General features: G+C 39.3%; 1 protein-coding gene across 3 annotated transcripts in view; it reads right to left on the minus strand.

Moving 5' to 3' along the window:
• Positions 1 to 1,609: 1,609 nt before the first annotated feature.
• ANO4 (anoctamin 4) overlaps positions 1,610 to 14,447 on the minus strand; it is a 192,579-nt gene continuing 179,741 nt past the window's right edge. For all 3 annotated transcript variants that reach the window (XM_075600676.1, XM_075600675.1, XM_075600677.1), the window contains 6 exons: positions 13,464 to 13,616; positions 11,562 to 11,709; positions 6,059 to 6,178; positions 5,284 to 5,389; positions 3,566 to 3,768; positions 1,610 to 2,210 (listed from right to left, as the gene is read on the minus strand). In XM_075600676.1, coding sequence (XP_075456791.1) covers positions 3,577 to 3,768; positions 5,284 to 5,389; positions 6,059 to 6,178; positions 11,562 to 11,709; positions 13,464 to 13,616 — 719 coding nt within the window. In that variant the 3' untranslated portion in view covers positions 1,610 to 2,210; positions 3,566 to 3,576. The remainder of the gene's footprint in view (positions 2,211 to 3,565; positions 3,769 to 5,283; positions 5,390 to 6,058; positions 6,179 to 11,561; positions 11,710 to 13,463; positions 13,617 to 14,447) is intronic.

The following is a 14,447-nucleotide window of genomic DNA, read 5'->3' on the forward strand; positions in this document are numbered from 1 at the left end:
ACCCCCCCCCGCAAGTCCTAAACTCACACCAACGGCCAAATACCCCCCCTCACCCATCCCCACTACACACAATAAAGCGGGCACGGTGGGTTAACCCCTTCATTGCCTTAGCGGCTATCCGCTATGGTAATGACGCAGCATTTCTGTATTTTTAATAATATTGAGCAGGAGCAGGGGGGGTCCCTGAGCATTAATTTCTGGCTCAGGGAACTCCCTGCTCACTGTACAATATTATTAAAATACAGAAATGATGCTTCTTTACCATAGCGCATAGCCGCTAAGGTAAAGAACGAGTGTTTATTTATACTGTATATTGTATGTGTTTTATTGATACTGTACATGTGCAGAGGGTCTCCAGAGCAGAAGCGCACAGGTTTCAGGTCTGGGGACCCCCTGCCCCCCGATATACAGGCCCCTTTAGGGGGTGCCGGTATCCCTCTGCTCTGCTTGGTTTACAGGCCGCGATCACGTGATCGGGCCCTTTAAACCAAGCAGAAGGATACCGGCATCCCCTAAAGGGGGCTGTATCTCGGGGGGCCGGGGGGCCCCAGACCTGAAACCAACGCGATTCAGCTCCGGAGACCCCCTGCACATGTACACTATCAATAAAAATGTATTTAAAATAATTTTTATTGTGCCAATGTTTGCGCAGAGAGAGAGCAGCGGATCTCTCTCTGCTGCAAACACATCTCGCCCCCGCCGCCCATACAGTAGTATCATTTATGTATGTGCATATACTGTACAGTACTGTACTGTATGTGTACAGTACTGTATGTTAGGGCTTATAGGGGTTGTTGTTATACAGTATATATATATACAGTATATATACTGCATTACAATTCATTATAGGGGACGGCTTCACAGAGAACAGCTCGCAAGCACCACCATGTGTATTTTCACGGCATTGCAGTATTTCAGCAAGCCGGAATAAAAAGCTTAAATCCCTGCCGGAAAATAACGCAATGCACTCTGGCAGAAAACGATCAGAAACCTGAATACACCCGAGTACACCCGAATTCGCGGGACTAGCCGAGCTCAAATAAAGTGTGTCGCCAGTGTATGTATCACTAGCAGACGTGATGCAAATACACTGGGGAACTGAGACATCAATAACAGCAGCAATATATATCAGCAGGTACAATAAATGCTGGTGGTATGGTAAAAATACTGCTATGACCATCCTGTTTCTATCTACAGTATTAATCCTCATGAGCATAGATGATAAAGATTTGACATTTCGTTTTGCTAATTTTGTTCCGTCATGTATTTTTTCTTCTTTTTTTAGTAATTTTGTGAAATCTTTTTCTATCATTTTTATACAAGAAAATGTGCATTTTTAGTTTGACATTTGACAAATTGTGAAATGTTGACACTTTTCTAGAAGTTTTTGTTTTAAATTTGGCAAAAATGGACATAATGCCCTCAAAAAGTTTGAAAAAAAATGCATATTCTACCATGTTTTCAAGTTTTTAGAAACGTTTGCACATATCTAGTAAAGATTTTTGACATTTGGAAGATGCCAGAATGTATATATGCCAGCATGGGTCTTAAATAATATATAGTTACAGCAAAACTATAAATTCTGGTGCATAATTTAGTTTATTGCATCACATTATACAAGCATAAAATGTGGCTTTATGCCCATGAACCTTTAATTAAACTTTGGAAATTTAACATTCTCTGTTTTGGGATTTGGCTACAATATGTACAAATATTTATGCTCCTTATACTATGTACATATGTATATACAGTATTTACATTTATATAGGATATACAATATTATAGAAATTTTCCTCAATAATATCTGAAGTACAAAAATTAGTTCAACTGTAAACAGATTTGCAGTTCCAAATTTGGTGATTGAATGGACGTTGTAAATATACTATGAATCAAAGTGTGATGATAATAAAAGTCACAGTTCTGTAAAACAGATACAGTATGAGGCAGAATGCAAAAAGGTACAAAAAGGTGGAAAGAAACAGTCCCACTGTATCCTTTTATGTTTGAGAATTTGGAGTAAGAGTTCCAATAATCACATGCTTGCTCTGTTAACAATGGACATTGCAATGCTAGATTGCAGAATGATGTCACAGTAGATCAGTTGCTGTGTGCCTGACGCTGTGCCGCTGCCTTGTATGTTGCTTCATGCAATACGGATGTATTTTTTTTCATTGGGTGTGAAGTAGTGCAATGGCGGGATTCCTCTTTCTCTGCAAATTAAGACAAAATAGTCATTAGTAACTTAAACCAACTTAGTGACAATTATCTCAGTCTACATCTGCGTCAACCGAAAGGCGGACATCTGATAGGGTTCCCCAAGAACTGCTCCCCCTGCACAGAACCAGAATGCCAAGGGTTAATATTTGGGATTTCTTGCTGCTATGTGTTTCGTCAGCCCCGCCCCCTGCAGTGTTTATGACTAGACAAAGGAATTTCAATGCCCAGCTAAATTCATTCAGAACCTGTTCAATCTACAGCTGTGTTGCCTCAAAGGTGCGTGCCGAAGGGAAGCCCAAGGGTGTCACAGCTTGCTGCCAACATTGCTCTATTGCCTCTGAATCTCACCAACCCTCTCATCCCCTGTACCCAATGTCTACTTACCCTGTCTATAGGTGGTAAGCTCCTTGAGACAGGGCCTCTTCTATCACATTGAAGGTCTATCCTATCTCTTCTAACACAATTTGAATCCTGTCTGTAAATGTTACTGATGCCCATAATCATATCTCTGACTGTCCATGAATTATCTGTATTCTGAATGTTTCTAACCTTTGTTCATTTAATGCAACCATTTATTATTATAACTCTGACTTTTCCAGTCTCGTTTTTGTGTAACAAAATAATTGTATTTAATTGTAGTTGTTGTCAAACTGACTGTAAAGGATTGTGATGTCCCCTTAAGTGGAGGCAAGTATTTTCTTAAACAATAAATGAGGCTGATGATGATGATCAGTGTCCTGTGCTCTGTTGTTTGTATTGAAATGATTCATTATGATTCATTACATGCAAGTTTCTGAGGAAGGTGAAAGGTCTGGCAGTATACATGACACAAAAAGGTAGAAAACGGATGCATATCCTTATAAAATGTGCATCAAATATACCTGCTCGAATCCATGGTATTGCTTCACTTAACTACTCCCCATGTCGTTTACTGATCAAATTGCACTATGCAGTGAAGAATGAAAATGCAACAGTGCACTAATTTATGCAATTTCCCATTTAGACCCAGTTATGTTTTTGCACGGAAATCTGGGCTCTGGTGGAGGAAACAGTACACATTGGATTATTTGGATCTAGAAAACCTCTGCACAATTTCACTTCATTCAAATTACATTGAGCCGCAATCTTCCTATGCAATAAGAATAAGACATAATTGCATGCGAACTAGGGACCTAACTTAGAGTTATTAATGTTGTCTCGAACTTTGTGCAGTTTGCTGTCCACAAGATGATATTGTTAATATTTCAGAGAAGCCATATCTGGGAGTGCAAGCGTTAGTGCAATGTAGTAATGACCGTAGGATTATAGCATCCTAACCACGGATAACATCGATGATTAACTTTCTTACTTTATTCCGATCTATGGCCACTCATTATTTTGACATTTTCCATTTTTTTTCCTTTCTTTCTTTTCTTTTTGTACTCGTTCCAATTCCGCTTCATACATCATTTCTTGTATTAGGTATTTTTCTCTCCGCATCCGATCTCTTAAGTCTTTTGGAAGGTCTGGTATTAGGTAGGAGATCAAATTCTTTATGCAAAAAACGAGGTGCTGTCATTCGAAAACAAATAAGATATTAGGGCATTTTTACAAAATCAGGACAATATTTAGTTTTTTGGGAAACAAATTGTATTTGGGAGATGGATATATTTTGAATAAGAACATGCTTACATCAATCAAACTTTTATTGTCCTTCTGTAATGGCCTTTACAATAACACTGTTTTCTCAATAACTCCAGTCTCAATTATGGTGAATAGTATGGTTCAGTTCACATTAATGGAAGTAAATGCATTGCTACCTACTTGTTACCCCACTTCTCACTACACTGAATAGGTTCTAAGAAAGAATATTTAAATGTTACCATTTATTTAAAATGAAAAGTTACTCCGAAAAACTAGAAGTGCTGAATTTTATTACTTTTCCTATTTAACCAAATGGACACTTTTTAAAATTTGTTTTGCAATTCATACAATTTGTTTTATGTACAGTATGTTTGTTAACAGGAAAAAATGGACTAGAAAATTGAATTAGATTTATTTACATTAGAAAAGAGGCGTCTAAGAGGGGATATGATAGCTATATACAAATATATTTGGGGACAGTACAAGGAGCTTTCAAAAGAACTATTCATCCCACGGGCAGTGCAAATGACTCAGGGCCATCCCTTAAGGTTGGTGGAAAGGAAATTTCACCAGCAACAAAGGAAAGGGTTCTTTACAGTAAAGGCCGTTAAAATGTGGAATTCAGTACCCATGGAAACTGTGATGGCAGATACAATAGATTTGTTCTAAAAAAGGTTGGACATCTTTTAAGAAAGGAAAGGTATATAGGGATATACCAAATAAGTATACATGGGAAGGATGTTGATCCAGGGAGCAATCGGATTGCCAATTCTTGGAGTCAGGAAAATTTTTTTTTTTTTCCCTTATGAGATATCACTGGATGATGTGACTCTGGGATTTTTTGTTTGCCTTCCTCTGGATCAATATACTGTAAGTACGGATATAGGATAAAGTATCTGTTGTCTAAATTCAGCATAGGTTGAACTTAATGGATACATGTCTTTTTTTCAAACTCATCTACTATGTAACTATGACTTAAAATGTTTCCTTGTTTGTTACAGCTGATATTTAAGCCCTTTGGAAAGTGAAATAAGCATTTCTTTCCCCGGTACAAAGTCACATTATGCCGACTCAGTAATAGAAATGCAAATCGAGTGAAGTGTGCCCTTCTTTGTGTGGAAATGTTGGTCCCTTGACACTAATTTCCAGTCACATGACCCTTTCTATATTGCTATTGTCGCGAAATTGTGCTGAAAAAGTGCAAATATTGGCAGATATTTTGAGCAAAGTAACCTTTGAACATTTTATTTGAATCAAAAACAGAAATCTTAGACATTTGTTCGTAAAACACATTTGAAGACATTCGCACATCATATACACCTATAAATCCAACATAAGAAGAGATTGTACGGTAGGTCCTGCCTGTACTACAAATCTCTGAACATACAGTATTTTTCCTTAAGACCAAACTTATCCTTACATTGGAAGTTTATTGTCACAAACCTCAAATACAATGATGAAAGCCAAGCGTGCTGCTAAAACATGCCAAAACTGTAGTGTGTATGCATAGGGTTCAGAAGCATTAGGGGGATCTCTGTAGTCTCGGTACCTGGAAAAAAAAAACACACATATAGCTGTTAAATAATTGTTGGAAAAAGCATAGAGTACCTGATACATTTTTTATTTCATTTTATTCATTGGTCCTGTACCATTAATCGAAAACTTTTCTTCCTCGTGATTACATATACAGTAATACCACAAAGATCGCAGGCACAGATGGAATAACCCTTTGGGTGCCCTATAGACGTAATTACTACGTCATAAGGTCTGGCACTCCGGTGGGCCCATGAAATAACACTGTAGTCATGTCTCAATCTTCCTGCTCGTTTTTCTAGGTGAGATTGCGTTCTGGGCTTCTGTGCACAACATGATCTATCAGGAAGTAGAACAGAAGGAGGAGGACTCCTCCGCTTCCCTCACCGGTGACAGAGTGATCACGTGAAAGAAGCGGGCATGTAATCGCGAGTGCCAGAGCGGTCGTGGCACTCTGATGGCGTGGCTCTTTTGCACTCAAAGGGTTAAAAGCTCAAAGGTCAACCAAAAAGACGTTATATTGTAAAGTACGTACTAAATACAACATAAAGTCATGTTAATATGTGGCTTACAGAAAATGGGGGCCCTTTAAAGTGAAATGACAGAGTACATTAGTATACTGTAACAGTATATTTGAAAAATAAATAAACTCTGGTATTCTTTTGATCACATTTACTGTTCTTACCGGCAATATTTTATTGCTGATCCACAAAATTCTCTTCCATGTAACGCATGATCTGACCGGTTTTCAAAATCAGTCACCAAAAAGACTGACAGGCTGGCATTCACATAGCCTACCATGCATCTAAAAAAGAGATACAAAGAAATGCACGTACATGCTTAAATAAGTCAGTACTATCACCCTCTCCCTTTAATGGCCTGAAATAAATAATATTCTGCAAGAAGATTTTATTTTTAACTCTCTTGCTGCCCAAGATGCAGTGATGCATTTCTTTCTTTTGCACTAATTCTCACTACCTCTGGGCAGTGAAAGTATTACATGTTGAACACTGGCAGGTATTTTCCCCTCAATGAGCTAGATTTAAATCAATGGTTTAAAAGTTCCAGCGGTGGGAAAATCTATTGACCCTCCGAAACAACAGGTAAACTGCCAGGTAGCACAGCAGAATGTTAAAAGGAGGTACTGAAACTCTGAACCTGGCAATGCCCATGTTGTTTTAAAACTCACAGACAAGAACTCTAAGCGTGCTTGGGAAAGTCTCTCTCCAAAGACCAACAGGGAGCTCTATGCATCCAGGAAACTGTGGAGTCTCTGGAGGTCAGAGTAACATGGTTCGACTTTGGAAGACCCACATATTGCGGGGCGGCTACTTTAAAAAGGCAATCCAAGCCAGTAGATTAAAAAAAAATATACATATACACACAGTATATAATATATATGTATGTATATGTATAGGTACCGTGTTAGCCGAGCTTAATTAATCAAAAATGTATAGACGATACCATTCTGTGCCTAACGAAATGCTTATATATATACATATATATATATATATATATATATATATATAGACCATACGATACCGGTTGCAACACGACATCAAGGGACAGCACGCAGGTAAGTAAATCAAAAATGTTCTATATTTGATAGAAGACACAAAAACCGAAACGTCGGTTTTTGTGTCTTCTATCAAATATAGAACATTTTTGATTTACTTACCTGCGTGCTGTCCCTTGATGTCGTGTTGCAACCGGTATCGTATGGTCTGTTATTGCTTTATGGGATAAGCACCAAAACTTATTTACTTGCATATGGTGTGCCGGCTGTGCATTGGATTCTATATATATATATATATATATATTGCATTCAAGCAGGGGGTCTCCGGAGCTGAAGCCCATTCATTTTAGCTTCCGGAGATACGTACCTCCGAATTAGGTGCTGGTAGCAGCTCTCTGTGGCTGCCAGGATTCAGAATATGTCCGCTGTTGAAAGTTTTCGCATCCTGCAGGCCAATAGGAAGCCACAACTTCATCAGTGCAGCTCCCTATTGGTCCGTGTGATGCTGGAGGTTTAAACTTTAAAGCCCTGCTTGCTCAGCCCGAGCAATTACCGGCACCTACTTTGAAGGTATCTCCGGAATTAGGGGGTCCCCAGAGCTGACATTAATGGGGTTCAGCTCCGGAGACCCCCCGCTTCAATGTTATTAAACAAAAATAGATACAAAATTTGCTGTCTTGGATTGCTCCTTTAAGTTCCACTTCTAAAGATGAAGAAGAAACTGATAATGTACAGGAATAGAGTTAATCATTAATGCAACCATTTTTTACTCTCAGGACAAATATGAATTGTTGCTGCTTTAATCATTAATTTTAAATTGCTAATCATTTTAAATCAGTTGATAAAAAATTGAATGGCTAGCATTAAAATGTGGACCCATTTCTTGTTTCAATATAAAGTGTACCTTTAAGTTCCACATTTAGATATGGGTGCTAACTGTAAATAAGGGAAATATCTTTATAGGCAAATTCATGAAAAACACAGGTCACTTTAATAATACTACCTGGGAAGACAGCAAATAAATGATTGAGCTTTGTATGATGCTCAGTGGTTACCTTTTCCAAACCCAAACCCTTGTTGTCAGGCTCCACGGAGCAGTGCAATTGGTTATACAATATGAAACAATATTAAATCATATTAATATATTTTCAGTTCATTAAATGGGGAACACACCTTTGTTCAGGGCATCTGAAAGAGGTAGCAGCATTAAACATGATCTGTAATTTCTGCCATGAGATGTAATAGCCAATGCCACTTTAGTGCAAAGAAACATTCATATAGACATTCGGTGGTACAGAGAATGTGATACCTCACTACTATACAGTATAGCATGTAAGACAAGTAAATACGAAGCTAAAAACAAAATATGCTCCTCTAACTTTTGGTTACATGCACACTTAAGTGCAATGATTTTTAATTAAGAAGGAATATCATATGGTCAGTGAACATTTCTGACATTCGGTGGGGGAGATTAGTTAAGAAGGGTTAACAAAGTGTGACATACTGCAGTTCTACGCTAGCCCCATATTTTTTTATTTAAATCAAAAACTCCAAAAATTGTAACATTTTAGATAAAAAGACTATAAAGTGTGCGAATCAGACATTTCGTTTAGCGTGAGGGTCTCATGCTTTAAGGGAAGATCCTGCAGTTATAAGAGGACTTCTCTCCCACGAGCAGAGAGCTGTGTGCAGTAGTTGACAGAGAGACATTTACTAACTAAATTGTGATTCAACTGGAAACTTTTTATCTTTTATAACAATAAGGGAAATACCACGCTCCCTTTTTGGAACAGTGGGAACGGGCTAGAAGAAGGGGTTCTCTCCGAAAGCTGTCCTCCTTATCTATGTGAACCTTATGGTACTTTGTCCTAAATGCTGTAGTAATTTTCCTTTGTTTTGGCTACAACACATTTGTATAGTTATATATTTTAAGGCACTAGTCGGTTTTTTCTCTCTATACAAAGAATAATCTGTTCTTCTGTGGTGGATGCCTGTGGATGGATGAGTATTCAGTTTTGATTATCTGTTTATGGAGCTATACACAGTTTATCAAGCTCAAAACACAATCCAACTACATTGTATATGCATATGTGTGTTTGTGTATATATATATACACAGACACAAACACACATATGCATATGCAATGTAGTTGGATTGGGTTTTGCATATTAATGTACTAAATAATTTGTCATATTGAATATAGCATTGGGGATCTTGTCTTTTGTTGTATAAAGTAGGTAGAAACTATATAGTTTCCTTTGGACTGCTACTGGGTTTGTGACCTACTTTATACAACAAAAGACAAGATCCCCAATGCTATATTCAATATGACAAATTATTTAGTAATATGCATTTTATCTATATTCTGTCTTCATAAATATGGGTAATTTAGTTAATACTTTGGCCAAAATATTTTACGCCTACAACCACGTCACATTAAACTTATTTTAGTAGGTCATACACTACCAATATTATACTGTCTTATGTATTTCATCCACTGCATAAAGAGAAGAGGAAACCAAATACTGCAGCATACAGAATGGGGTGAGTAACATACAAGCGGTGCCTAAAGGGTTAACATTTAAGAAGCACTGTGTGCTATGTATGAGATACAGTGCAGTTAAAACCCAGGCGTGCCCTAATAATTATAGTGAAAAAAATCTAAAAAGAATATTATTTATTTGTAGCCCCGGTCTTATTTCAGCACCAAGGACCCCCTCTGTAGCGTGCCGAGCGATCGCGGGTGCCGCCGGAGCCAGCGACAGACCTGCCGGCACGGCGCAAGGGTGGGGGCCAGAGGAGGGAGCGCTCCGAGTCCCCGGAGCCTCGGCGGCGCACCCGGCTAGCGGGGGCTACCATGACAGGTTGACCGAGCGTGCGCATTGGTCGCGCAGGCGCAGTAAGGGTAGCGCACGCGGTCCCAATGCTAAAGAGGTCCTGAGTGGACTACAATTCCCAGCAGCCTCTGGGGATTGCCCTTTCACCCACATCACGTGCAGCCAGCCAGCAAATAGGGTTTTGCAGCTTCTCCTGTGGAGGAAGGCTACAATGTTGCGGGGACCACGTTTGGCAGTTGGAGCTGGGAGCAGGAAGGGGAAGGAAGGGTGTAGGGAGTAAGTGGCTCCTACACCAGGTAAGGTAGTTCTCCAGATCCCAGGCAGGCCCCAATCTCCACCAGGGTAGTGGGTAGGTACTGAGGGACGGCCCCTAGGTTAGGGACCCTGCCCTTATGTGTGAGTGTGTAGTCTTGTCAGTGTCACGGCTGGTAGTGCTGTGAGCGCTGACAAGTAGGCACAGTGTGTGTGTGCAGTGCAGTGTAGCTGCAGGTACCAGGTTGGCTGCAGTGGGTTGCTGCAGGTACCGAATGAGTGCAGTGGGTGCTGCAGGTTCCGTGTGAGTGCAGTGGGTTGCTGCAGGTTCAGTGTGAATGCAGTGCGTTTGCTGCAGAGGTTAGGGAGAGGTTAGTCAGAGGGGACCCGGGTGGTGAAGGGAGAGGTAGTGTGGGTGCAGGGGGTCAGTGACCCACCTGCATAGGACAGGCTACCCCGTAGGCCCCTAGGAGTGTTCCCTGAAGACACCAAAGGTTGCTGTGCTGCAGGGACGGCCTATAGTAGTAGCAAGCATCACCCTTACTGTGTAGACAGCTAGGGACAAAGAGACAAGCGTGCGGAGCAGGTTGCTGGCGAGTCGTCTGGGACCAGACGGCTGGACATTAAGACCATGAGGCAGACCATGATTCATCTGACCCTTTGCGAAGAGGTACCAGTCACCGCCGTGACCGGAAGGTACTATAACATCAAGTGCACCAACACCGGTCAACAGGCGCTGATCCCGCCTTAGGCTAAACTCTTTAGGAACACTGAGCGAGTGGTTAAAGAACTGAGTCTATACCATCACTTTAACATATATGGACACGGCGTGTGGGGCACGCGGTGAGGGGACAGAGACGTTGCTCCTGATGAGAGTGGCCGAGCCACTAAGGTTACACGTTAAGGTTATACCGTTAGAGTATAAGTGTACATGTTGTGTTATTGCTACCGTGCATTATTATTAGTAAAACCAGTTACAATCATATGGTGTTGTATGTTTCTTGCCCAGGGGAATCTCACATCACAGGGATACTGGGTAAGTGGAGGCACTGCGCTAAGTAAGTGTATAAGTGTTACCCCAGGCTCCCAGCTAGCGGAGGCTCAGATCTCCTGGAGCCGCAGGTGTCGTACCGTGACCTGTAGTTCCTTTGGGAGGGTTCAGAAAAAGGGCTACATATTTATAAAATGTTTTACCAGGAAGTAATACATTGAGAGTTACCGCTCGTTTTCAAGTATGTCCTGGGATACGCTTGAAAACGAGATATATACTTCCCAAACTTGTCGCAGCAGCAAATGAACCTCCACAGCACCCCTTGGGAGGAAGAGATCTTTTAATAAGCAGCTCATTCACGAATGTTCTAGAACCCACTGATTTATGGAGCTATTGCTATACCTACTTTATTAGTCCACCTCTATACAGTATATCTGTTTGTATTACTTTATAACTTTGTGTATTAAAGAGATATTTTTGCTATAACGCATTAGCTTTTTTTCAGTGCTGGGTACTAATTTTAAATATTGGATGCTTTAATGTTTGTTAAGGTGTATCGCTAAAAACGGTGGATATCAAAATATTACTGTACTTTTCTCCAGCTTGTCCTTGGCCTGCACATGGTCCGTATTTATAAGCATAAACCAGTCTAGGAATGAAGTCTGAAGTAATAGCTATGACAAACGCGTTGGTGATAACGGAGAGTATTCCGATGCCTTCTAGAATTCCATACCATATACCTGTTCCAAATAAAACTTTTGTTAAATATATAAATTGCATGTGCTATAGTTAGAAATGTGTAAAAAATGAAAGCTTTAAAAAGCAATGACAGATTTCTTGCATATGATGTATCAAAGGAATACATTTTCAGCAACATACTTTATCAATCAATTCAGTTAATCGTTATTTTCAGATTCGCTTACATTCTATATGTACGTATTGTGTGCTATATCTCTAACACCTTATATATGCAGATCGTTTATGGGTTTCATCTTACAACATACATATAAAATATATATTAAATATATAAATGTGCACTTTACAGCGCCCTAAAAATCTTATATGTCGTCTTATTTTTCTCCATACAAAATCTTAGATTGGGCTATTACAATATGTGTTATATTTTTATTTTTTTCATCTTAAAATGTAGGGATCGTTTGTTGATCTTGTGCAGCTCTATTTTCTGGAAAACAGATTCAATTTAAGAATATCGTAACGTTTACAGTTCAGTATCATATATTCCCCAATGTGTTTTAGTTATCAGCAAAAGGACATAATTCTTATATTGATCGTTGTTCCATAAAATTAAACAATTGTCTGTAACTAATCCCCCATTACACACTACAAGATGTCAATGTAATTGGCTTCCATAGAACGATGCATAACTTGTTTACAAATATAAATATATATATTTATCTGCTATGTGGGACTGTCAAACCTTTTTCTTATCATTGGAGAATCTAGTAAGAATAGGAACACAAGTCTCTATGCATGATAAGCTACATTTTTTTCCTGACTACAAGAATTGGCAATCCGATTTCTCCGTGGATCAACATCCTTCCCATGATTACTTATTTGGTATATCCCTGTATACCTTTCCTTTCTAAAAAGATGTCCAACCCTTTTTTTGAACAAATCTATTGTATCTGCCATCACAATCTCCATGGGTAATGAATTCCACATTGTAACTGCCCTCGCTGTAAAGAACCCTTTCCTTGTTGCTGGTGAAATCTCCTTTCCTCAACCTTAAGGGATGGCCCCCAAGTCCTTTGTACTGCCCTTGGGATGAATAGTTCTTCTGAAAGCTCCTTGTTGGGTTCCCAAATAAATGTGTATATTGTTATAATTTCCCCTCTTAGACACCTCTTTTCTAATGTAAATAAATCTAATTTAGCTAGCCTCTCCTCATTCATCTCCTTTATTCATTGTACTCCAAACTCAAGGTGTGGCCTTACTAATGCTTTCTAAAGGGGCATCATTATGTTTACTTCCCTTCCATCGCCCGTTTAATGCAAGATAAGATCTTGATTGCCTTTGCATGACTTTGGGCACTATTGCTAAGCCTGCTGTCTACAAGCACAAAGTGTTTTTCTCACACTTATAGAGCAGCAATTTGTATTGTGACAGAACCAAATTGTACAACAGTAGCAATACTTTTCATACATATGCTGGGAATCACATACTGTAAAGACAATTCAAAAAATTTCAGACACTCCCACAGTCGTTTTTTTCCTACTGTGAGGTCTACATATTGCAGCTGGAAACAAGAATTATCAACTCACAATTCCCAACTAAAAATATGTACTGTTCATTTCTGAAACCTGACAGATGCGTAAAATATTAGTTATTACTGTAATTTGGATTTGTTCCATTTTTCCCTTAGATACTATTGCCCTCTAGCATTACTAGTTTCTGTGCTACTTATTCGGATCTTGCGTGAAATTATCCTTGATTCCACTAAACAATTTAGACGCTCTCTTCAAGTCAAACTCACCTATGTCCTTGGCTCTCGAGGCTAATGGCCGTCTCCACTGGGTGACAAATTTGTAAGCATCAAGGCGGATTTCAATAATATTGTTAAGTAAGGCAAGGAGTGGCGCCAATGGAAAAGCAGCCACGAATATAGTGGTGAAACCGAACTGGAGAACTGGAGAGAAAGAATACATGTGGGTAAACATATTAACTGGGTTGAAAAATGCACTTAAAACTAAACCTCTTTTTTATAAAAAAACATCTGTACAGTTCCAGTTTTAGCAAAGTTAAGCTAAAAAAATGGATATTTCTTTAGGATCCAGAGTGTTAAATAAAACAAGAATATCTAATTTTACTACATTGCAAAAATTCCAGTCACTCTATACTGCTTCACTTTAATAGGAATGTGAGGTACATTTATAATTGCCAATATTGATTGAACATCCTTCCCCAAACACGAGTCCATGAAGAATTTTCTGTGGGAATTATTAGCTGACCATTGCATCTCTTTCACACAGAGCAAACATCTTAAAGCGTGTACCCAGAGCCAACTGTCTGGGTCACCTTCTTCTTTTCAGCAAGTTTCCTAGCCACACAGCCATGTGTCATAAAAAAATCTCCAACTTAAAGAATCAGATGCTACATATATGTGAGAGAACCGTGATACCAATCAGCAGTTTCTAGAAAAAAACAAAACTGCGAAATGTGGACACTGGCTCTGAAAACAGTTTTTTTAACATAGTTTTACAACATAAGCAACATTAACATGGGTGACAGCAAAACATTCCTGTTGCCCCTGATTGTATACGGTCACTGCCAGAAGGATTGCTACACTATTGAAGTTATGAATCAAAGTCTCATGGCTGCAAAAGTGGATCATGAAAACTGCACCACATTTATCAATGAAAAATGGACCATAGGATACGGTGGGATTTTTTGCTTGGATAAATAAGGCGCGTTTGCTTTTGCTCCAGTTTGCCGACGTGTTGGAGCCAAGAGTGATACC

Source organism: Ascaphus truei, chromosome 5 (genome assembly GCF_040206685.1).
Source record: "Ascaphus truei isolate aAscTru1 chromosome 5, aAscTru1.hap1, whole genome shotgun sequence".
Taxonomy (NCBI): Eukaryota; Metazoa; Chordata; class Amphibia; order Anura; family Ascaphidae; genus Ascaphus; species Ascaphus truei.